The sequence below is a fragment of the Anomaloglossus baeobatrachus genome, chromosome 7 (assembly GCF_048569485.1).
Source record: "Anomaloglossus baeobatrachus isolate aAnoBae1 chromosome 7, aAnoBae1.hap1, whole genome shotgun sequence".
Taxonomy (NCBI): domain Eukaryota; kingdom Metazoa; phylum Chordata; class Amphibia; order Anura; family Aromobatidae; genus Anomaloglossus; species Anomaloglossus baeobatrachus.
Window position 1 is genome coordinate 74,535,285 of NC_134359.1, and position 25,555 is coordinate 74,560,839.

The 25,555-nt window shown below is 50.1% G+C and overlaps 1 protein-coding gene across 1 annotated transcript in view; it reads left to right on the forward strand.

Annotated features, from left to right (window-relative positions):
- Window positions 1–6,166: 6,166 nt before the first annotated feature.
- DNAJC10 (DnaJ heat shock protein family (Hsp40) member C10) overlaps window positions 6,167–25,555 on the forward strand; it is a 136,067-nt gene continuing 116,678 nt past the window's right edge. Inside the window, exons 1-2 of the mRNA XM_075317416.1 lie at window positions 6,167–6,253; window positions 18,400–18,692. Coding sequence (XP_075173531.1) covers window positions 18,498–18,692 — 195 coding nt within the window. The 5' untranslated portion in view covers window positions 6,167–6,253; window positions 18,400–18,497. The remainder of the gene's footprint in view (window positions 6,254–18,399; window positions 18,693–25,555) is intronic.

Sequence of the window (25,555 nt, forward strand, 5' to 3'; positions counted from 1 at the left end):
TGGAATTGCAGTGATTGGCCGGCCTGCACAGCATGACCGAGCCTTTATACCGGCGGGTGCGCTGTGCTCTGCACACAGCCATCCAGACAGTCAGTGCAGGGAGAGGGTTGCTGCTTCAGGGAAAGGTTTGCAGCCCTTTATAGTTATTTCCGTAGCAGGGCTGCAAACAGTGTGACCAGAAGTCCTTCTCAGGACTATTGTAGCAGTATACAGGCAGGCAGGGTATATAGCCATTCCTAGTGGTGACCGTATACCAGCCTTCATCATATCTGGGGCTGGTGTACACAGTCTAAAACAGTCCTGATAGTGTCAGACTTCTCAGTAATTGTCGCTCCTAAAAACCTGTTAGGTTCTTAGTGCGTCCGTGCTTGCATTTAAAAACCGCACGTGTGTGCCTGTCGGTGGCAGCGTACAGGTGCACGTTTTGCACAAACTAGTATATAACGCACAAGTCTAGTGAATAATACACGTCAGTCAGCAGTGTCTGATAGTGTCAGACTTCTCAGTAATTGTCGCTCCTAAAAACCTGTTAGGTTCTTATTGCGTCCGTGATTGCATTTAAAAACCGCACGTGTGTGCCTGTCGGTGGCAGCGTACAGGTGCACTTGTATGCGTTTTGCACAAACTTGGATATAACGCACAAGTCTAGTGAATACACGTCAGCACAGCATTGCAAAATGCGCAAGGGCGTTGGCAACAAACAAGGAAGTGGACGTGATGGTGGTGCAGGCAGAGGCCGAGGTCGTGGGCAAGCTCTAATTTCGCCAGAACAAAGGGCCACATCTACTCGCTCGCACGTCCTGTCCCAAATTCTTGGGGACCGCAGAAGTACACCGCTCTTGAACCAAGATCAGTGTCAACAGGTTGTTAGTTGGATAGCGGATAATGCTTTCAGTCAGATTGGCACCACCACAAACACTCTGTCTTCCACACGGTCAAGTGTCAGTAGCCGTGATACTGCACCGCACATTTCAGAACCTGATCCTCCTTCCTACCACCAGGCAGAGTACACGTCCTCGGACATTACTGATCCCACACTTGGACACTCGGAAGAGCTGTTCACGTTTCCATTTGCACATTCTGGCCTCTCGCCAGCTCCTGTTGAAGTGGGTCATGAGGAGATCGTATGTACAGATGCCCAAATATTTGAGCAGCCACGTTCTCACGAAGTTGGCAACGTGTCTCAACAAGGGGTGGACGATGATGAGACACAATTGTCAGGAAGTCAGGAGGAGGAGCAGGGTGCGGAAGAGGAAGACGACGTGGCGGATGAGCCAGTAACTGACCCAACCTGGCAGGAGGATATGCAGAGCGAGGACAGCAGTGCACAGGGGGAGGGAGGCGTAGCATCCCATCAGGCAGTAAGAAGCAGGGTGGTGGCCCCAGGCAGACGTCAGGCAACCGTTCCCCGGAACAACAACACGACACAAGGTGCCTGTACAAATGTTAGGTCTTCCCGAGTCTGGCAGTTTTTTAAGTTGGCTCCAGATGATTCTAAAAAGGCCATTTGCAACACCTGCCGTGCCAGCATCAGCAGGGGTACCAAATCTAGCAGCCTGACCACCACCAGCATGATCAGACACATGTCAGCCAAGCACCCGACTTTGTGGGAGGTACAACAGAGTCGAGGAGCAGTGCTTGCTGATGTCACTGCTACGTCTTCGCTTGTTGTGCATGCGAGCCAATCCCCTGTCCATGATGCCCGTGAACAAGCCTCCTCCGGCCCTGCACCTGCAGTTGCCTACGCAGAAATAACACCATCATCAAGCACGTCCTTGTCCCAGCGCAGCGTTCAGTTATCCATTCAGCAAACCTTTGAACGCAGGCGCAAATACACTGCCAACGCCCCACATGCCACAGTTCTAAATGCTAACATTTCGCGACTGCTTGCGCTGGAAATGTTGCCTTTTAGGCTGGTGGAGACAGAAGCATTCCACGACCTGATGGCGGCAGCTGTCCCACGTTACTCGGTCCCCAGCCGCCACTATTTCTCCCGGTGTGCCGTCCCCGCATTGTATAACCACGTGTCACAAAACATCACACGTGCCCTGAACAACTCTGTTTCAGCCAAAGTCCACCTAACCACAGACACGTGGACAAGTGCTTGTGGGCAAGGCCGCTACATCTTGTTGACGGCACACTGGGTTAATATTGTGGAAGCTGGGACCCAGTCTGAGCGAGGGACGGAACACGTCCTTCCCACACCAAGGTTTGCAGGCCCTACCTCAGTCAGGGTTTCACCCACACTCTACAGCTCCGGAATGTCATGCTCCTCAGCCTCATCCTCCTCCTGCGCATCCTCATCCACTTTACCCTCCACACCAGTCCCAAGCTGGAAGCACTGCAGCACTGCCTCGGCGAAGCGGCAACAGGCTGTGCTGAAGCTAATCTGCATAGGTGACAAACCCCACAATGCAGAAGAGGTGTGGACAGCTCTGAAACAGCAGGCAGATCACTGGCTCACACCTCTGAACCTAAAGCCAGGAAAGGTCGTGTGTGACCATGGCCGGAACCTGGTGGCGGCTTTGAGGCGAGGCCAGCTGACACATGTTCCATGCGTGGCCAATGTGCTCAACCTCGTGGTTCAGCGGTTTCTAAAGTCATACCCAGAGCTGTCTGATCTGCTGGTAAAAGTTCGCCGCCTGTCTGCACATTTTCGAAAGTCACCTACTGCTTCAGCCGGCCTTGCCGGCTTTCAGCGCCGTTTGCATCTTCCGGCTCACAGACTGGTGTGTGATGTCCCCACGCGTTGGAATTCAACTCTGCACATGTTGGTCAGGATGTGAGCAGAAGAGGGCAGTTGTTGAGTACCTGCATCACCTAAGCCGTCGGGAAATGGGTCAAACTCCACACATAACACCTGAGGAGTGGAGATGGATGTCCGACCTATCTACCATCCTCCAAAACTTTGAGGACTCCACCAAGATGGTGAGCGGCGATGACGACATTATTAGCGTCACCATACCGCTTCTCTGCCTTCTAAAACGGTCTCTGCTCAAAAACAAACATGATGCATTGCAGGCGGAGCGCGATGAGTTTGAGCAAGAAACAGTAGTGGGTGTGGGTGATAACACACAGCCGAGCCTCGTCTCATCACAACGTGCAGTGGAGGACTATGACGAGGAGGAGGATGAAGACATGGAGCAACTCTCCGGCCAAATTGAGGATATGACATGCACACCAGTCATATCCTCGGTTCAGCGTGGCTGGCCAGAGGACAGGGTAGATGAGGAGGAGGAGGAGGAGGAGGACAGCATGTTCAGTCATCGTGTTGGTCAGGATACTGAAGTACTGGCTGTTAAGAGTCTGGCGCACATGGCTGACTTTATGGTAAGCTGCCTGTCTCGTGACCCTCGCGTTAAGAACATCTTGGCCGACAATCATTACTGGTTGGTAACACTGTTAGACCCATGCTACAAGGAGAACTTTATGTCTCTTATTCCTGAGGCGGAGAGGTCAGCCAAAATGCAGCAGTTCTGGAAGGCCATAGTCACGGAAGTAGGCAAAGCATTCCCCTCACAAAACGCTAGCGGCATAGGTCAGGAATCAGTGGACAACCAAGGCGTACAGCCGAGAGGGGCACAAGTCCAATCCGCCAGAGGTAGGGGAACAGTCTTTAAGATGTGGGACAGTTTTCTCAGCCCCTCACGTACCACAGCCCCTGAAGTGCGGGGTAGTGCCACAAGAAATCCTAAGTTTGCCCAGATGCTCAAGGAGTACCTTGCAGATCGAACAACTGTACTCTGACATTCCTCTGTGCCTTACAATTATTGGGTATCCAAGGTGGACACGTGGCATGAATTGGCTCTCTACGCCTTGGAAGTCCTGGCCTGCCCTGCCGCTAGCGTTTTGTGAGAGCGTGTTTTTAGTGCCGCAGGTGGAATCATTACAGATAAACGCACCCGCCTGTCAACTGAAAATGCTGACAGGCTGACTCTGATCAAGATGAACAAGGGTTGGATTGGGCCAGACTTCACCACATCACCAGCAAATGAGAGCGGAATTTAAAGTTTGTAACGGGAATTTGCCATGTACCTCCACTCACCCATGGTAACACACTTCTGGACTTTGGCTAATCGCTGGACTGGTCCTCCTTCTCCTCATGCGCCACCATGATGACCGTTACAATAGTTAGGCCGTTGTTTCAGGTATACCCCCAGTGGTAAATTTTTTCGCCCATTCTTTCAGAATGGACACTACAACGACAGGAGACCCGCTCCTTTGCAATGGGAACAATGTTTTGAGGCCCTCATGCACATCTCTATCCAGGGACAATGTGGAGCCTCCCAATTTTTGGCTGCCCTGCCAAAGGGCTATACTAAAATAGACCCACTACCTTACAATGGGCACTTCAGGTTCACAGGCCCTCATGCACGTCTCTATCCAGGGACAATGTGGAGCCTCCCAATTTTTGGCTGCCCTGCCAAAGGGCTATACTACAAAAGACCCACTTCCTTACAATGGGCACTTCTGGTTTACAGGCCCTCATGCACGTCTCTATCCAGGGACAACGTGGAGCCTCCCAATTTTTGGCTGCCCTGCCAAAGAGCTATACTACAATAGACCCACTTCCTTACAATGGGCACTTCAGGTTTACAGGCCCTCATGCACGTCTCTATCCAGGGACAATGTGGAGCCTCCCAATTTTTGGCTGCCCTGCCTAAGGGCTATACTACAATTGACCCACTTCCTTACAATGGGCACTTCAGGTTTACAGGCCATCATGCACGTCTGTATGCAGGGGCATTGGTGAACCTCACAATTTTGGACTGCCCTGGCAAAGGAAAATACTACAAAGACTCACTTCCTCAAAATGGGCACATTAGACTCAAGAGGCCTTCATGTACGTCTCTTCTCAGGGACATCGGAGTGCCACACAATGTTTTCACGTAAAATCTTTCATGTAATCTCCAAAAGTAACATACACCAGCTCTATCTCACTATTGGGTATGTGCCCTTAACATTTCTGCCATGAAAATTCATTTTGGTGTCATTTTGGAAGGTTTTCTGGTGAGTCCGTAAAAATGGCGTAAAACGCGGACAAAATTGTTCACAGCTGTGATTTTTGAGTGATAAATGCTTCAAGGGATCTTCCCCATGCTGATGCCATGTCATTTGAGCACTCTTCTGAGACTTTTGTGACATTTTTAGGGTTTCTACATGCTGCCGGGGGTCATTTCAGAAAAATACTCGGGTCTCCCATAGGATAACATTGGGCTCGGTGCTTGGGCCGAGTACACGAGTATCTTGGGATGCTCGGTCTGAGCCTCGAGCACCCGAGCTTTTTAGTACTCGCTCATCACTAATAGTAACTAACATCATCCATAGTAATACAGTGGTGGTAGAGTGGCACCTGTAGTGTGAGTGTACCACCCCTGGGGGAAGTCTGTCAACCTTACATGTGGGACCGGTCCCGACACGTGTTTTGCGTGTACTTCGACGGGAGACCGTGTTTTACTATGGAGCAGTGCCCATACGGCATGAGTAGAAAATCGCTGCATGCTGTGATTGGCAGTGTATCTTTGCCAGAATGCACCCATACAAGTCTATGGGTGCATGAATGACACATCGGCATGGACTGGTTTTTTTTACAAGCAGGAAACATGGGGATAGAGATGGGATTGTCAGCTACCTGATCAACCGCTTTTAAAATGACATTCTCCATCTTGTAAAATAAAACCTGTCACACTCCCCTGCTATACCGCCTCGTAAAGGATGGAGAGACATTATGCCCAGTGAGCGCTGCAGCCAGTCAGTGTCCAACATTGGGTTTTTGCACTCACTTCCATATGAACACTATAGGATAAATGAGAACGCAGAGGCCCAGTATCGGTCAGTGATTGGCTGCAGCGCTCACGGGGCATAACAATGGTATATGAGCCTCACTATATATCTGGCACAGCGCACAATCCAGGTGACTACATGTATTTATTCTACAAGGAGGACTACAAAGTGTATGCGACCCCGTCCCGAATCTCAGGTGTAATCCTTGGACTGTGGGACAACGAGGCACATCCCGCGGAGACACACGGACGAGTGACGAATCCGACGCCGCCGCTGAGACACAGGGCTTCCATCCAAAATCCGGACCAATCCCTGCGCGCCAGGACACAAACCCCGCCCACATCCCATAATCCTGTGCGGCGGAGTCTTCCAACACACGGAGGTGGGAGGGGCCAGTGTGTGCGGCGTCACAGCCCCTGTGTGTGCTGCAAGCTTCCGGCTCCCGTGCTGTGCCGGCTCCGGGCTGGAGGTAAGAGATATCGCACAGTGTGCACGGTGTGCAGCCATAGCCGCGCAGTACCCTGCACACAGGGAGGCCCTTACTGACAGGCAGCAGCGGTAATAACTCTGCCGTGTGCAGCGACCTCACACACTTGGTGATGGACCCTGCCGGTCTCCTGTGCTCCGCTGTGGATCAGACGCGCTGCGCTTTTTTAGATTGTACTCATTGTTTTTCTTATCTAATGAATAGGAAACAGTAAAGATATCGCTTTGTGGGTTTTTTTTCTTTATTGTTGACACTTTTGAATCAAATGTGTAAGTATTAGTGCAAATCCCTGTCATTAGGGTGTGCAGACTCCCCCCCCCCCGTGTATGTGTGTGTGTGTGTGTGTGTGTGTGTGTGTGTATGTGTGTATGTGTGTGTGTGTGTGTGTGTATGTGTGTATGTGTGTGTGTGTGTGTGTGTGTGTGTGTGTGTCTCTATTTACTCTTGGAAATTTACAATCTCACATTTAGGTTTTGATCTAGATGCAAATTCCAGACTCCACACCAAATCCATAGAAGTGAATGGGATATTTCCCTTCATTTTCCCCCATTGTTGCAGCTTTGTACTGGTAGCCAAAAAATAAATCCTTTTCAGGAGGAATTATCCCCGAAAGGTTTTGAGCTGCGGGGCCAGCACACCCCTGCATGTGAGCGGCAGACAGCCATGACCCCAATTCATTATTTGCACTTTTATTTTTTATAATTTTTCTTTGTTTTGTCTGTTGTATACTACTGTGAGATTTTGCACATAATTTACCATAATGAGTGCTCAGTGTTTGAATTGGCACAACTTCACACATACTTTATTTTTTAAACCTTTGGAAAGGGAATTTGTCACCAATTTTTTGCCACCTAATCTGAGAGATCTTGATTCCAGCGAAGAGTCACTAAGGGGTGCTTCACACACAGCGAGATCGCTGCAGAGTCACGGTTTGCTTCACACACAGCGAGATCGCTGCAGAGTCACGGGTTTTGTGACGCAGCAGTGACCTCATTAGCGATCTCGCTGTGTGTGACACTGAGCAGCGATCTGGCCCCTGCTGTGAGATCGCTGCTCGTTACACACAGCCCTGGTTCGTTTTTTTATTGTTGCTCTCCCGCTGTGACGCACACATCGCTGTGTGTGACAGCGAGAGAGCGACGAAATGAAGCGAGCAGGGAGCAGGAGCCGGCATCTGGCAGCTGCGGTAAGCTGTAACCAGGGTAAACATCGGGTAACCAAGGTGGTTACCCGATATTTACCTTCGTTACCAGCCTCCGCCGCTCTCATGCTGCCAGTGCCGGCTCCCTGCTCTTGTCGCGGGCGGAGGAGGGGACGCCGCGCTCTCCCACTGCTCGGGTCCGGCTGCGGCTGCTGCGGCCTGCTGCTGCTGCTCGGTGGCTCGAGCGATGGGCCGGATCCCGGGGACTCGAGCGGCGCTCCTCGCCCGTGAGTGAAAGGGGATTGGGATTTGGGATAGTTTATTGTCCGTGACGCCACCCACGGTTATGGTGATTTGTTGACACCACCGCTGCTCTGTATGGGGATCCCGGGGACTGATGACAGGGAGCAGCAAAGTTGTTGGTTCTCCCCTCCGTGGGTAGGGGGCTGTTGTCCCGGGGCCCAGTGATGAGGTGCGTGATGCAGGGCTTGGTGGGGTGCAGGGACGCGGGGGCAGCGCTGTGCCTTGCGGCACCGTGGTACTCACTCAGCCTGAGACGATGACACAGTTCTTGGTAAAACACACGGCTGGAAAGACGGTTCCCACGGACGGCTGCACTTGCTTTCCCCAGTAGTTAACGGTGACGGTCCCTTTTCCTGCACCTAAGATGATGATGGTTGCGATGGGTTCCCACCGGTAACCCGCTCCCCGGCTTGGATGTGGGCCGGAGGAGCCCTACTTTGCCCGCAGGCGCTGGCCCTGAGAAACTGGTGCCCTGGCGGTGGCGGTGTCTCTCTCCAACGGTTGGACTGTTGCCTTCAATCGGGACTTGGTTGTTGGGAGACCCAGAGGTCCCCTTCACTAACGGATTTGGCAAATTCACGGCGACTCCTAGCCTTGCCGGGATCCGAAAGGCCCCTGCCAATGGTGCTGACTGCTCTTCGTATACCGCTCCGATACCGCCGGGCCACCACCCGTCCACGGTCCTTCCAGCAACCTCCAAGCAGTCTCCCCTGCAGACAGTCACCGCCGTCTGCTAACCTTGCTGTCTCAGTCCGGGGCACACACCCGGACCGACTTCAGGCTTTCTTAACTGTTCCTTTTTCTGTCACTACTCTCACTTAGTCTTCCACTTTAACTCTTCTCTCAAGCTCCTCTACCACTTCCTCCTAGTTCCACTAACTTTTCTTATCTGCCTGGTTCCTCCCGCCTCCAGGGCTGTGTACTCCTCGGTGGGCGGAGCCAACCGCCTGGCCCACCCCCTGGTGTGGACATCAGCCCCTGGAGGAAGGCAACAAGGATTTTAGGTTAGCCTTGGTGTTCCTAACTGAGGTGTAGGGTGTGGTGGTGTTATGACCTGTGACCCCTGGCTTGCCCAGGGCGTCACACTCTCTGCACATGTAGCTGCAGTACACATCGGGTAATTAACCCGATGTGTACTGTAGCTAGGAGTGCAGGGAGCCAGCGCTCAGTGTGCGCGGCTCTCTGCACATGTTGCGACGTTATGGTCGCTGCTGCTTCTGCTGTGTTTGACAGCTAAGCAGCGATCATAACAGCGACTTACTAGGTCGCTGTTACGTCACAGAAAATGGTGACGTAACAGCGACGTCATTATCGCTGTCGCTATGTGTGAACCCAGCTTTACTGGGCTGCTTAGTGCAGTCTTGATAATCTACTGCTGATTAAACAGTGATTTTATCATTCCAGGACTACTTGTCGTGCTGCAGGTAGTCCAGCATATTCCTGAACTCTGTATAACTGCTAGATCTGCAGCAGAGAAAACAATGATTATATCAAAATGACAGCAAACCGCTCAGTAAGTGACACATCGCTGGAATCTGGGTCTGTCTCTACATCATGCTGCTCTCTATAGGGGAGCAAAGACCTGGTGACAGATTCCCTTTAAAGGGAACCTGTCACCACTTTTTTGGCCTATAAGCTGCGGCCACCACCACCACGGGGCTCTTATATACAGCATTCTAACATGCTGTATATAAGAGCCCAGGCCGGGGGTATAACATAAAAAACACTTTATAATACTTACCTAACGGTTGGGCTGCAGGCCTTGTGGGCGTCTCCATTGTCTGGTGCCGGCGCCTCCTCTTTCGGCCATCTTCGTCCTCTTTCTGAAGCCTGTGTGCATGCCACATCTACGTCACACACACTCGCCGGTCCTGTGCAGGCGCACTACAATACTTTGATCTGCCCTGCTCAGGACCTGAATGTTGGCGAGTGTGGATGACGTCGGACCTGTCATGCACCGCGGCTAGAGAAGAAGGAGCACAAAGATGGCCGAAAGAGGAGGCGCCGGCACCGGACAACGGAGACGCCCATTAGGCCCACAGCGCGACCGTTAGTAAACATTATAAAGTGTTTTTAATGTTATACCCCCGGCCTGGGCTCTTATATACAGCATGTTAGAATGATTTATATAAGAGCCTGGTGGTGGTGGTCGCAGCTTGTAGCCAAAAAAGTCGTGACCGGTTCCCTTTAAAGGGAACCTATCATGTAAAAAAAAATGCTATTAACCTGCAGATATGAGGTTAATCTAAAGCGGCCTGCCTGCCACAGTGAAAGCCTGGCTACCCAGGGGAAATTAACTTTATTCCTCCTAGCAGCCTCAGACTTTCAGTCATAGAAGTGCAGCCAGTGCAGGTTCGGTCGCTGCTCAGTATACAGTGAGCAGCGGCTGTGACCGTGCTCTGGCACTGACTGACAGCCGGCTCTGTACTGATGCACTGCAGTGCCAGGTTATGCTGCTCGCTGTATACTGAGCGGTGACTGAAGTTGCGCCGGCCACTGCTTTATTACTGAAAGCCAGAGGCTGCCCGGAAGACTAAAGTTAATTTCCTCTGGGTAGTCAGGCCTTCTGTGCGGTGGCCACACAGCTTTAGACTAACCCCATATCTGCAGGTTAATACCATAGCATTTGGGGACATGGATGAAGTGGAGTTATGGAAACAGTAGCTCCCCAAGCTGCACCACTTCTGTAACTGTTTCCATCTCCAGAGATGAAACAGAAGGATTATTCCTGTCTGAGCCATGGAAGGTGGAGGTGTGAATAGCAATTTCCTGCCCATTCACTAGTAAGGAAATAGATAGTGTTTGGTGGCAGTAGGATTCTGATCTGTTTACTTTAGGGATAACATGGGAATAATCTCTGCTAATACATAGTCCTCTGTACACAAATAAACCGGAACATGCTACACATCTACCCGCAGCTCCCACGTATAGATATTATACATGCCGCTGTTACAGTCATTCCCAATTTTCTCTTCTTTGCTGGGTGCAGGATCATATTAGGTTTTGCATTTTCCAACAGCTGCTTACATCTCATCTTTCTGTACAACTAAGCGTATATGACTAGGCATGAACCTGTCCTATTGGACAAGTCCAATCTGTGGACAGCAAGGCGTAAAGATGGAGAAGCTGAGCAAAATTGTATACAGTGGAACCTTGGTTTATGAGAACAATCCGTTCTGGGACTGTGCTTGTAAGGGTACTTTCACACTTGCGTTGAACGGTATCCGTTGCATTGCGTTGTGTAACGGATGCAACGGATGTGTTGCATATAGTGGCACAACGGATGCAACGGATGCTGCAAAACAACGCAATTCGTTTTTATTTTTTTTTTATTTTTTTTATTTTTTTTTTACAGTTTTACCAGCGGCAGACTATTGTGAACGATCAGCTGATCGCTCCCTGCAGCCGGCCGCCGGGTGATCAGCTGATCGCTCCCTGCAGCCGGCCGCCGGGTGATCAGCTGAGCGCTGTGACTTGCCGGCGGCCAGGCATGCTGGCGGCCGGTCGTTCAGCTGAGCGCTGTCGCTTGCCGACGGCCGGGCGCTCAGCTGAACGTTCGGCCACCGCGAGCCAAAATAAAGTTTGATTTAAAAAAAAAAAAGGAGCATGCGCAGTGAAATCCAGAGGATTCCGCTGCTCAAAACAACGTTACATGCTGCATTACTCCCGCTGGGCGGAAGCAACGGAGCATCGCCCAGCGGAAGCAACGCAGCTCCTTTTGGTACAATCCGTCACCCATACAAGTCTATGGGAAACAGCGGAATCCGTTAACGGATTCCGCTGTTTTCAAAAAGGGCGGATTGTAACGGAAGGAAATAAACGCAAGTGTGAAAGTACCCTAAACCAAATTACTCATCTAGCAAAGCAAGATTTCCCATAGGAAATAATGCAAGCTCAGACAATTCGTTCCACAACTTGTTCAATGTCCCATCCTGGTCCCCTATTATGCCATTCCACACACGTACAAACACGCACACACATATTATGCTCACCTTACCCTCTGTTCCCTTGCCGGCCTCCTGGTTCTTGTAGTCCGCAGGTATGCGTTTCCAGTAACCATCGCGACCGATGCCGGAGCTTCCGCTGTCAGCAGAAGACGTCATAAGCAGGAGACGCTTTGCTCTGAGAAGCGGCTGACAGCAGAAGTTCCTTCATCATCGCAATAGTTACCAGATACACATCCTGTACCGGCGGACTACAAGAACCAGGAGGCCGGCGAGGGAACGGAAGGTAAAGTGAGCATAATATGTGTGCGTGCATGTGCGGACTGCAAGAGAGGGTCAGAGCGCGGTTAAAGTACGGAACCGGAAGTGTGTGCGGTGAGTATTTGCTCGTACAGCAAAGTTTGCTCGTAAACTGAGTTACAAATTTACAGCAAGCTTTACTCATATAGCAAAATACTCGCACACCAAGTTCCTCGTAAAGCGAGGTTCCACTGTACTTATATTTTTTTTCTGTTCTTGTTTTGTTTGTTTTTTTTGGGAGGGGGGTATTCAGTATAGTTTGTTTTATTCTTTGATCCTGTAGTGTTTGTACTCATTAGAGTCCAGTGGGCGGAGCTAATAATGATTGACAGCTATCTACACACACAGTCATAAAGGCAAGACAGTCAGTCAATGGACTCCTGTGCATACAAACAGGAATGTAAATGCAGCCTACAGCCTTGTGCACACGCTGCTTTTTTGGTGCAGTTTGTGCTCCTAAACTGCATGTATGACCTTTCCCAGAAAAGTCTGAGAAATCTGAAAGGCTGTGCGCACGGTACTTTTTTTTTTTTTTTTTTTTTTGCCTGCAGTTTTGGTTGCAGAAAAAAGAAGTAGCGTGTCACTTCTAGGCTATGTGCACACGCTGCGTTTTGTTGACACTGCGTTTTTTGTGCGTTTTTGGCTGCTAAAAACGCACAAAAACGCACATGCGGGAAAAAAAACGCAGCAAAAAACGCATGCGTTTTTGCCACGATTTGGTGCATTTTTGGCTGCGTTTTGCTGCGTTTTTGATCTCTGCGTTTTTCTGCGTTTTTCCAATGCATTGCATGGGCGGAAAACGCAGGAAAGAATTGACATGTCCATTTTTTTTTTTTTTTTTTTTTTTTTTTTTGAGCTCAGCAAAAATTAAAACTCATAGACTTTGCTGGGGAAGCAAAGTCATGCAGTTTTGAGCCCAAAAGCGCACCCGAAAAACGCGCAAAAACGACGTGAAAAACGCACTGTGTGAACTTACCCCTATTCAGCGTTTTTTCCTGCATTTTGCCATTGTCAATCTTGGAAAAAAAAACGCAGGGGCAAACACGTGGCAAAAATGTGTGCTTTTTTAATGCGTTTTTATTGCCAGAGGGTGCGATTTTCACTGGAGAAACAAAACTGCAGTGTGGACACATCTTTTGATGTTCAGTTCTTTATAATCCATGACCCACTAAGGACCCCGGCATAATTGTAAGATGTGTACCCGTGTCCTGTGGATTTTGGTGTGGATTCTTTTCCTATGATCATCCCCAAATAATGCATGTGAGTTGGGTATCCCACCACCATTTTAGAAAACAAAATCCTCCATCCGACTTATTTTGTGCTGGAAATCTGATGATTATCCCCATTGAATGACAGTCTATGGAGAAAGTTGCAGTAAGGCTACATGCGCATGCTGCATCTTGTTGTGCTCACAAACTGCAGCCAAAACTGCACGTTGTCAGAGCGCACCTGGAAATGTCACAAAAAATGCTTGTAATTGTAGGTGCGTTTTTGCTGCGTTTTGTGACAAATGTTGACAAAAACGCAGGAAGAATGAACATGCTGCATTTATTTTGTCCCCAGCTTGTGACAAATAAAACGCTGACAAACTGCAATGTGCACATAGCAAATCTGACTTCTCATAGACTTTGCTGGGAAGTCAAATGTCAGAAAGTTCTGACAACAAAACTGCAGCAAAAAAACGCAACGTGCTCATGTAGCCTAAGGCCTTGTGCACACTAGGCATTTTTGCTGAGTTTTTAGCGCCGTTTTTTACCGCGTTTTTGCGCTGAAAACGCAGTGACATTGCTTCCCCAGCAATGTCTATGAGTTTTCATTTTTGCTGTCCGCACACAGCGTTTTTTTGTAGCTGCGTTTTTGTGGTGACCACCGCAGCATGTCAATTATTTCTGCGTTTTTCACCCATTGAGTTCAATGAGATCTTCAAAAACGCAATGAAAAACGCATATAGCTGTGTTTCTATGACTAAAAACGCAGCTATAAACGCAAGGGGTGGGTACTAAAGTGACGTGTACAGGAAGAGGATTCCTTCTGTTGGTAAACACAGAAGCCTGAATCCTCCCGGTACCGTCACCGCCGCTTCCACCTCCAGTTCTGTGCATGTCAGCTCCCGTGCGGCGCCATGGCCGGGCGGAAGGTGGAGGTAGCGGCGAAAACAAAAGTGAACAGTAGAAAAAAAAATGTCATGCTCACCTGTCTGCAGACTCCCGGTGCTATGTCCGCTCCCAGCTGCTCTCCCGGTACCGCCGCTCCGGCTGTGTGCAGTCACCCTGGGCACGTACGATGCCTGCAGGACCTGGCGATGGATCACCTGACGCATCAGCTGATCGTAATTCTCGCGGTGTCGCCGGCCATTTAGCGCCCGGCCGGCTTAACTTATCAGCTGATCCTGCCATCAGGAGACTTAATCAGCTGATTACCAGCAGCTCCTGCAGCGATGGGACAGGATCAGACTCTCATCCGATCGCTCCAGGAGCTGCCGGTAATCAGCACGGACGTGACTCAGTATTTTTTTTTCTACTGATGCATCAGCTGATTGTATAATCGGCTTTTATACAATCAGCTGTTGTGTGATGTGATGCAGGCCCTTGGACCTGACACATCATCTGATCACTTTGTCTTCCAGCAAACCGATCAGATGATATTGGATCCGGATTGGACGGCGCGGGACCCTTGACCCAGGATTACTGCGGAGGGGGGTTCTTTATTTCAATAAAGATGGAGTCACTAATTGTGTTGTGTTTTATTTCTAATAAAAATAGTTTTCTGTGTGTTGTTTTTTTTAAATCTTTACTAGAAATTTATGGTGGCCATGTCTAATATTGGCGTGACATCATGAATTTCGGGCTTAGGGCCAGCTGACAATATACAGCTAGCCCTAACCCCATTATTACCCAGCGAGCCACCCGTCACCAGGGCAGCTGGAAGAGTTGGATACAGCGTCAGAAGATGGCGCTTCTTTTCTGGGGTGGCTGCGGAATGCAATTCGCAGCGGGGGTGCCCAGAAAGCATGGGCTCCCTGCACTGTGGATTCCAATCCACAGCTGCCTAGTTGTACCTGGCTGGACTCAAAAATTGGGCGAAGCCCATGTCATTTTTTTTTTTAATTATTTCATGAAATTCATGAAATAAAAAAAAAAAGGGGCTTCCCTATATTTTTGATTGCCAGACGGGTACAAATAGGCAGCTGGGGGTTGGGGGCAACCTGCCTGCTGTACCTGGCTAGCATACAAAAATATGGCGAAACCCATGTCATTTTTTTTTTTTTTTTTTTTTTTGGGGCAAAAAACTCCTGCATACAGTCCTGGATGGAGGATGCTGAACCTTGTAGTTCTGCAGCTGCTGTCTGCTCTCCTGCATACACTAGTTCTGCAGCTGTCTGCTCTCCTGCATACAATGAAGAACATATTGAAGAAGGAAATGACATCAGACCTTTTTTTTTCATCAACAATCTTTAATGGCATTGTTCACTGATTAAAAACGCAGTGAGCAAAAACGCAGCAAAAAACGCACCTAAACGCGGTAAAAACGCATGCGTTTTTGCCGCGGGTGCGTTTCTTAAGACAACGCACATAAAAACGCAGCGTGAAAAAAACGCCTAGTGCGCACATACCCTAAAGGGGGCTTTACACGCTGCGACATCACTTATGCGGAGTCGTTGGGGTCACGGAATTTGTGACGCACATCCGGCCGCATTAGCGATGTTGCTGCGTGTGACACCGATGAGCGATTTTGCATCGTTGCAAAAACGTGCAAAATCGCTCATCGGTGACATGGGGGTCCATTCTCGATTATCGTTACTGCAGCAGTAACGATGTAGTTCGTCGCTTCTGCGGCAGCACACATCGCTATGTGTGACGCCGCAGGAACGACGAACCTCTCCTTACCTGCCTCCCGGCCGCTATGAGGAAGGAAGGAGGAGGGCGGGATGTTACGTCCCGCTCATCTCCGCCCCTCCGCTGCTATTGGGTGGCCGCTCAGTGACGTCGCTGTGACGCCGCACGGACCGCCCCCTTAGAAAGGAGGCGGTTCGCCGGTCACAGCGACGTCGCCGGGCAGGTAAGTATGTGTGACGGGTCTGGGCGATGTTGTGCGGCACGGGCAGCGATTTGCCCGTGTGGCGCAACAGATGGGGGCGGGTACCCACGCTAGCGATATCGGGACCGATATCGCAGTGTGTAAAGTAGCCTTTAGGCTGTGGGAGAATCTTGGCCGTATGAACCCTTCCTTCAGTCCTGGGAGGCATCTCCTGGTATTGTATTGATGAGCCTCAGATTAGTCTTTGCTGAGGGGTCTGTTCTCTTTGATGGATTTTATTACTTTCACCCACTTTAGAAATGCAAACAAGGTAACATTGTGTGACAATATTTAAAGTTTACACCTTGTGCAGAATTATTAGGCAAGTTTGTATTTTAGAGGGTTTTTTGATTGATTGATCAACAACTATGTTCTCAATCATCCCAAAAGACTCATAAATATCAAAGCTAAATATTTTTGGAAGTTGGAGTGGTTTTTTTTTAGATGTGGCTATCTTAGGAGGATATGTTTGTGCAGGTAACTATTACTGTGCAGAATTATTAGGCAACTTAATAAAAACCAAATCTATTCCCATCTCACTTGTTTCTTTTCACCAGGTAAACCAATATAACTGCACAAAACTTAGAATTAAACATTTCTGACATGCAAAAACAAAACCCCAAACAATTAGTGACCAATATAGCCACCTTTCATGATGACACTCAACAGCCTACCATCCATAGATTCTGTCAGTTGCTTGATCTGTTTACGATCAATATTGCATGCAGCACCCACCACAGCCTCCCAGACACTGTTCCGAAAGGTGTACTGTTTTCCGTCCCTGTAGATCTCGCATTTTATAAGGGACCACAGGTTCTCTATGGGGTTCAGATCAGGTGAACAAGGGGGCCATGTCATTATTTTTTCATCTTTTAGACCCTTACTGGCCAGCCACGCTGTGGAGTAGTTGGATGCATGTGATGGAGCATTGTCCTGCATGAAAATCATGTTTTTTGGGGTTTTTTTTTAACCATACCGACTTCTTGCTGTACCACTGCTTGACGAAGTTGTCTTCCAGAAACTAGCAGCAGGTCTGGGAGTTGAGCTTCACTCCATCCTCAACCCGAAAAGGTTCCACAAGTTCATCTTTGATGATACCAGCCCATACCAGTACCCCACCTCCACCTTGCTGGCGTCTGAGTCGGAGTGGAGCTCTCTGCCCTTTACTGATCCAGCCTCTGGCCCATCCATCTGGCCGATCAAGAGTCACTCATTTCATCAGTCCATAAAACCTTTGAAAAATCAGTCTTAAGATATTTCTTGGCCCAGTCTTGACGTTTTATCTTATGTTTCTTGTTCAAAGGTGGTCGTTTTTCAGCCTTCCTTACCTTGGCCATGTCCCTGAGTACGGCACACCTTGTGCTTTTTGATACTCCAGTAACGTTGCAGCTCTGAAATATGGCCAAACTGGTGGCAAATGGCATATTGGCAGCTTCACGCTTGATTTTCCTCAATTCATGGGCAGTTATTTTGCGCCTTTTTTGCCCAACAAGCTTCTTCCGACCCTGTTGGCTATTTGCCATGAAACGCTTGATTGTTCGGTGATTTCGCTTCAAAAGTTTGGCAATTTCAAGACTGCTGCATCCCTCTGCAAGACAGCTCACAATTTTGGACTTTTTAGAGCCCGTCAAATCTCTCTTCTGACCCGTATTTGCCAAAGGAAAGGAAGTTGCCTAATAATTAAGCACACCTTATATAGGGTGTTGATGTCATTACACCACACTCCTCCTCAGTAGGCCCCTTTCACACGTCAGTGATTCTGGGACGTTTGTGCTTTTTTTTAAACGTGCCAGAATCACTGACATACGCAGACCCATTATAATGAATGGGTCTGCTCACACGTCAGTGATTTTTCACTGCACGTGTCTCCGTGCGGCGTACCCGCGTGTGCGTGATTGCCGCACGGAGACATGTCCATTTTTTTCTGGCATCACTGATGTCCCACGGACCACGCAGTGGTGTGGTCCGTGAAACACGTGCCAGAAAAAATCGTGCTTTTAAAATAAAAAACATTTTAACTCACCCGGCGTCCAGCGATGTCCTCTGCAGCCCGTTCTCTCTGCTGCTTCTGAGCTGGCTCATTATTGTCACGCATATTCATGATGCGCGACACAGCCGACCCGGAAGCAGCTGCTGCGGGGGTCAGCGCCGGCCGGATGCTGCACCGCGGGAGCGATCAGCACCATGGACAGCGGGAGCGGGCGCAGGTGAGTTGATTACTAAGTGCAATCACGGGCCACGGAGAACGGAGCCCGAATTGCACTTAGACAACCCATCATGTGATCAAAATACTCATTTGCCTAATAATTCTGCACACAGTCTACATGCAACTTAGTAGTCATTTTTTTCTCTTTTTATTTCAGGATAAAGAAAGGACAACACCATGAAGAATTACTAAGAATCAGGACACACTCTAGTGGTTTACTAGACACAATTTAGTTTTCCAACATTTCTATGAACGATGGATGATTTCACTGGAAGGACTGGTAACCTGCGGAGAGCGGTGCTAGGCCTTCTCATCTTCTCCTTGGCGGTGCTGGTGTGCACCGATGAGGATTACTATGGCTTACTAGGCATATCCCGGGCATCCAGTACTAGAGAAATTAGACAAGCCTTCAAGAAATTAGCCCTGAAATTACATCCTGATAAAAATCAGGTAAGTGCAGTCTTCAGTGTTAAGGAATAGTGACGAGCGAGTGTGCTCAGTAGTGGATCGAGCGAGCGTGCTCAGTAGTGGATCAAACGAGCACTTGCGGAGCTCGGCTAAGTGTTGCGGGTGCTCGGATATTTCATCTGTGAAACAATGACTACGGACACACATGCTCCACTGCATAATGTGTGCACCCCAGGGAGAGCCACTGCATAATGTGTGCACCCCAGGGAGAGCCACTGCATAATGTGTGCACCCCAGGGAGAGCCAGTCGCAGTCTCTGAGTGGACCTCCTGGGGATAAAACAATGTTTTTGGACATGGTGTGACCCCCCCCAAAAAAAAAAACCTGTGGAAATGCTCTGATTATGGCTGACTGTATGTGGTCGGAGATCCGAACAGGCCAATCATTGACTTTCCATAATGCTCATTACTCACGTCAAGTTCGCCCGAACTTCTAACCAGCATGAATTGAGTAACATTCGAGCATTTCAGTGCTGGTCCATCACTACTAACTAAAAAATGTTACCTTATAAAAATGATGACAAGGTGTAACATTACTGTATATTGGATTCCCTAAAGCTGCGGGTTATCCCCTGTCCAACAGTGGTGCTCCAACTGCTAAGACGTTTCCAGCAATCACAAGACTAGGGCTTCAAAACACCAATAACATAGCCCCGTCTTGAATGGAGTGTTTGCCCTCCTCTCCATTCATTGTCTGTGAGACCGCTTGCGAGAGTAGAGTTCATCTCTGGACTTTTTCCAACAGTCCTATTGAAAATGAAGGAAGAGACCCCCGCTTTTGGGATTGCTGGGAGTCATAGAGGACAGACATTAGTATTCAGCTAGTTATCCACCATGGTTTGTATAGGGGATAATTTGCCGTTTTGGGAAAACCCCTTTAAAACGATTCTGTCAACAGGTTTTTGTCGCCTAATCTGAGCTCAGCATAATGTAGGGGCAGAGATCCTGATTCCAGCGATGTGTCACTTACTGAGCTGCTTAGTGTAGTTTTGATAAAATCACTGATTAATCAGCAGTAGATTATCATTACAGGACTACTTGGCAAGCTGCAGGTAGTCCAGCATATTCATGAGCTCTGTATAACTGCTAGATCTGCAGCAGAGAAAACATTAATTGTATCAAAATATGTAAGTGATAAATCACTGGAATCAGGGTCTCTGTCTCTACATTATGCTTCTCTCAGGAGAAGCAAAAACCTGCTGACCAATTCCCTTTAAGTCAAATCAGAAGTTCAATTTTAATTTGGGCTATTCTGTTAGGCATTGCAAAAAGGTGAGAAATTGAGATTAACTGCAAGATGTGGGGGCAGGGCTTTATGTCAGCTTCTATGGCTATAAATCTGCATATAGGCATTGCACACAGATTGGGCTTTCAGAGTAGAGTAGAGAAGCAATTGGTCAGTGACAGGAGAAATGCATGCTGGGAAAAGTTGGGGAAATAAAATTCCAGCACCTGTAGTGCTGGCAGATTCTGATGAGTACAAAGTCCAATGCCCTGACAGAGGTAGACATTTCCTTGGTTAATTTGAGAGAGGGGTTTATGTGATCTCCCTGTATCTGCAAGCAGGGATAATTTAGTTTAGGCATGTTAAGTCCTCCTGACGACACAATGATACAAGTTATCAGCAAGATTTTTAGCAGAACTACATTTTTATTACATTTGATTCTAAAAATAAAATGTGTCTTCTCCCATTTAGTTAAAGGGCTGTTCTCCTCTCCTTGTCTTCAGGAGTGCACGGTTTCCTGCCCCCGGGTGCCTGCATTGCCTTCCTGAAGACTGACAATTCAGGACGGCAGTGTGGTGCTGATGCTGACCCAAACTGAGCCATCTTTATCTCAGCGCTTTTCCTCTGCAGCATGGGAGACTCATTTGGATATGGAGTCTTGTTGGATCAAGTGATCCCACCAACGTCAGAGCGGCACACGCAGGTTCTGAGGCCCGCAAGCTCCGTGTGCTTCCTACATACCATATTTTCTTTTTCGCTCCTAATTGGGAGACCCAGACAGTGGGTGTATAGCTACTGCCTCTGGAGGCCGCACAAAGAACTACACTTAAAAGTGTAAGGCCCCTCCCCTTCTGGCTATACACCCTCCCGTAGGAGTACGGATTCCTCAGTTTTAGCTTTGTGCGCAAGGAGGTCAGACACGCACACATAGCTCCATTGTTTTTAGTCAGCAGCAGCTGCTGACTATGTCGGATGGAAGAAAAGAGGGTCTATACAGACTCCCAGCATGCTCCCTTCTCACCCCACTTATGTCGGAGGTGTTTGTAAGGTTGAGGTACCCATTGCGGGTACGGCGGCAGGAGCCCACATGCTGATTCCTTCCCCATCCCTTTTTACAGGGCTCTGGGTGAAGTGGGATTTACCGGTCTCCAGGCACTGAGACCGTGCTCCATCTACAGCCCCTGGAGAAGATGCTGGATGGAGCGGAGTACATCAGGGACATGGCCCTGCTTCCTTAAGGTACTCTGTGTCCCCGTGCATTTGGCGCTCACACCGCAGCATGCTGGGTGTTGTAGTGCGCCGGGGGACATCAGCGCTGCGGCGCCTGTGCCATGGCCTCATTCAGCTTAGCTGAAGCAGGCACACTTATGGGAATCGGCCGCGCCGGCCGCTGGGACTGCGGCACGGCTGGCACTTGTAGTGCGCCGGGGACTTCAGCGCGGCCTGCGCTTTTACGGCGGCCGCGCTGATAACTACAGTCCCCGGCTTTTGCGGCCTGCTTCCGTTCGTTCCCGCCCCCAGACCTGCCAGTCAGGAGAGGGGCGGGACGCTGCCCACGTCTAAACTCGGTCGCGCCGGCCGCTGGAACAGCGGCGCGGCTGGCACTTGTAGTGCGCCGGGGACTTCAGCGCGGCCCGCGCTTTTACGGCGGCCGCGCTGATAACTCGAGTCCCCGGCTTTTGCGGCCTGCTTTCGTTCGTTCCCACCCCCAGACCTGCCAGTCAGGAGAGGGGCGGGACGCTGGCCAGTGCATCAGCGCTGAGGGCTGGAGTCGTTTTTACATACTCCAGCCCTCACAGTCAGCACAGAGGGGACACTGTTCCCGCACTTTTGTTGGGGAACTCCCACGGACCGCCCCTCTCCACATAAGCCGGCAGCCATTCTTGCTGACACGCTGAGCTGCAGAGGGGAGCCGGGGAGACCCAGACAAGGCATTCTGCAGCCTCTTACCCGCTGTTCAGCGGGCGGTAAGCAGCCCTCAGGGCTCACCCCCTCTTGTGCTCGTAGTATTCTTAGTATTTTGTTGCTACAAATACTTGGTATTACATAGCGCTGGTCGCCCTTTGGCTATAGACTCTCTCACATGCAGAGAGCCAGCAGCATGTCGCCCGTAAAACGCAAGGGTGCCAAGGCACAGACATTATATGCTTCCTGCACCGCATGTGGGACTTTTCTACCGGCAGGCTCCACGGACCCCCATTGTGTGCAGTGCTCGGCCCCTGCGGTGCTTGCACAGTCGGGACCTCTGCTGGACGTGTCCCAGGGTGTACCACCTGTGAATGCTGTCCAGGTGACAGGAACTGAGTTTGCAGCTTTTGCTGACAGAATGTCTCTCACTATGTCACAAATTCTTGACACATTGCGAGCTAGGCCTGTACTTCAGACCACGGACACTGTGCATGTATTGCCCCCTGGTCCCCCTCAGCTCCTAGCTCCGGGACGGGCATCTACACCTCAGGGTGAAGACTCTGACTCGGACGATGGCCCCGGGCAGCCTAAGCGGGCTCGTTATGACGGGCCTTCACATTCATCTCAATGGTCTGGATCCCAGCGGGATGAATCTATGGGTGATGAGGCGGACGTAACTGATCAGGATTCTGATCCTGGGACCGCTCTCAATCTAGATACACCAGATGGTGACGCCATAGTTAATGATCTTATATTTAACATCAATAAGATGTTGAATATTTCCCCACCAGCTCCTCCTGTAGAGGAGTCAGCTTCGCAGCACGAGAGAATCCATTTCAGATACCCTAAGCGTACATTAAGCACTTTTCTGGACCACGCTGACTTCAGAGACGCAATCCAGAAACCCCACGCTTATCCTGAAAGGCGTTTTCCTAAACGACTTAAAGATACACGCTACCCTTTTCCCTCTGAAGTGGTCAAGGGTTGGACCCAGTGTCCAAAAGTGGATCCTCCAATTTCCAGGCTTGCAGCTAGATCCTTGGTTGCTGTTGAAGATGGAGCGGCACTTAAAGATGCCACTGACAGGCAGATGGAGCTCTGGCTGAAATCCATCTATGAAGCGATTGGAGCGTCATTAGCGCCTTCTTTTGCGGCCGTATGGGCACTCCAAGCTATCACGGCCGGGCTTGCGCGAGTCGACTCAGTCACACGTGCATTTGCCCCGCAGGTAGCACCATTGACCTCGCAAATGGCGGCATTCGCGTCGTACGCGATTAATGCTGTTCTGGACGCTACAAGCCGCACGGCAGTGGCGTCAGCCAACTCAGTTGTTTTGCGTAGGGCTCTGTGGTTGAGACATTGGAAAGCAGATTCTCATTCCAAGAAGTGCTTAACCAATTTGCCTTTTTCTCGTGACCGATTGTTTGGAGAACGTTTGGATGAAATCATCAAACACTCCAAGGGTAAGGACTCTTCCTTACCGCAACACAGACAAAACAAGCCCCAACAGAGGAGGGGTCAGTCTGGTTATCGGTCCTTTCGAGGACAGGGCAGGTCCCAATTCGCCTCGTCAAAAAAGACTCAAAAGGACCAGAGACGTTCAAATTCTTGGAGGTCTCAGTCACGCCCAAAAAGACCAGCCGGAGGAACCGTTGCCAAAACGACGTCCTCCTGACTTGCGGTCTCCGATGCCCACACCCGCGGTCGGTGGGAGGCTGTCCCACTTTGGCGACATTTGGCTAGCAAGCGTCAAGGACCGTTGGGTGAGAGATATTCTATCTCACGGGTACAGGATAGAGTTCAGTTCTCGTCCGCCAACTCGTTTCTTCCGAACTTCTCCACCACCAGACCGAGCCGATGCTCTGTTGCAGGCGGTGGCCGCTCTAAAGGCGGAAGGGGTGGTGACCTCCGTCCCTCTTCAGGAACAGGGTCACGGTTTTTACTCCAATCTGTTTGTGGTCCCAAAAAAGGACGGATCGTATCGTCCCGTCCTGGATCTGAAGTTGCTCAACAGACACGTAAAAGTCAGGAGGTTCCGGATGGAATCCCTACGCTCCGTCATAGCCTCAATGTCTCAGGGAGATTTTCTAGCATCAATAGACATCAAAGATGCGTATCTCCACGTGCCGATTGCACCAGAGCATCAGCGTTTCCTACGTTTCGTCATACACGACGAGCACCTACAGTTCGTAGCGTTACCCTTCGGTCTGGCAACAGCCCCCCGGGTCTTCACCAAAGTCATGGCAGCAGTAGTAGCTGTTCTGCACTCGCAGGGTCACTCGGTCATCCCGTATCTAGACGACCTGCTTATAAAGGCATCCTCTCAAGAAGCATGCCAACACAGTCTGAAGGTGGCGCTAGACACTCTCCAGACTTTCGGGTGGATTATCAACTTTCCAAAGTCTCATCTAACCCCGACCCAATCTCTGACTTATCTTGGCATGGAGTTTCATACTCTATCAGCGATAGTGAGGCTTCCACTGGACAAGCAGTGCTCGCTACGGACTGGAGTGCAATCTCTCCTTCAGAGCCAGTCGCACTCACTGAGGCGCCTCATGCATTTCCTAGGAAAGATGGTAGCAGCAATGGAGGCAGTCCCGTTCGCGCAGTTTCATCTGCGCCCTCTCCAATGGGACATTCTGCGCCAATGGGATGGGAAATCGACGTCCCTCGACAGGACTGTCTCCCTCTCTCAGACTGCCAAGGACTCTCTACGTTGGTGGCTTCTCCCCAACTCATTGTCACAGGGAAAGTCGTTCCTTCCCCCGTCCTGGGCAGTGGTCACGACAGATGCGAGCCTATCAGGGTGGGGAGCGGTGTTTCTCCACCACAGGGCTCAGGGGACGTGGACTCAGGAAGAGTCCACCTTGCAGATCAATGTTCTGGAAATCAGAGCAATCTATCTTGCCCTGCGAGCCTTCCAACAATGGCTGGAAGGCAAGCAGATTCGGATTCAGTCGGACAATTCCACGGCGGTGGCGTACATCAACCACCAAGGGGGAACACGCAGTCGCCAAGCTTTTCAAGAAGTCCAGCGGATTTTGACGTGGGTGGAAAGCAGAGCGTCCACCATATCTGCAGTTCACATCCCAGGCGTGGAAAACTGGGAAGCGGACTTTCTCAGTCGCCAGGGCATGGACGCAGGAGAATGGTCCCTTCACCCGGACGTGTTTCAACAGATCTGTTGCCGCTGGGGGTCGCCGGACGTCGATCTGATGGCGTCACGGCACAACAACAAGGTCCCAGTTTTCATGGCACGGTCTCACGATCACCGAGCGCTGGCGGCAGACGCCTTGGTTCAGGATTGGTCGCAATTCCGACTCCCCTATGTGTTCCCACCTCTAGCATTGTTACCCAGAGTTCTCCGGAAAATCAAGTCCGACTGCCAGCGAGCCATACTCGTCGCTCCAAATTGGCCAAGAAGGTCGTGGTACCCGGATCTGTGGCATCTCACGGTAGGCCAACCGTGGGCACTACCAGACCGTCCAGATCTGCTGTCTCAAGGGCCGTTTTTCCATCTGAATTCTGCGGCCCTGAACCTGACTGTGTGGCCATTGAGTCCTGGATCCTAGCGGCCTCAGGTTTATCTCAGGGAGTTGTTGCCACAATGAGACAGGCTAGAAAACCATCCTCAGCTAAGATCTATAACAGGACGTGGAAGATATTCTTAGCGTGGTGCTTGGCTCAAGGGTTTTCTCCCTGGCCATTTGCAT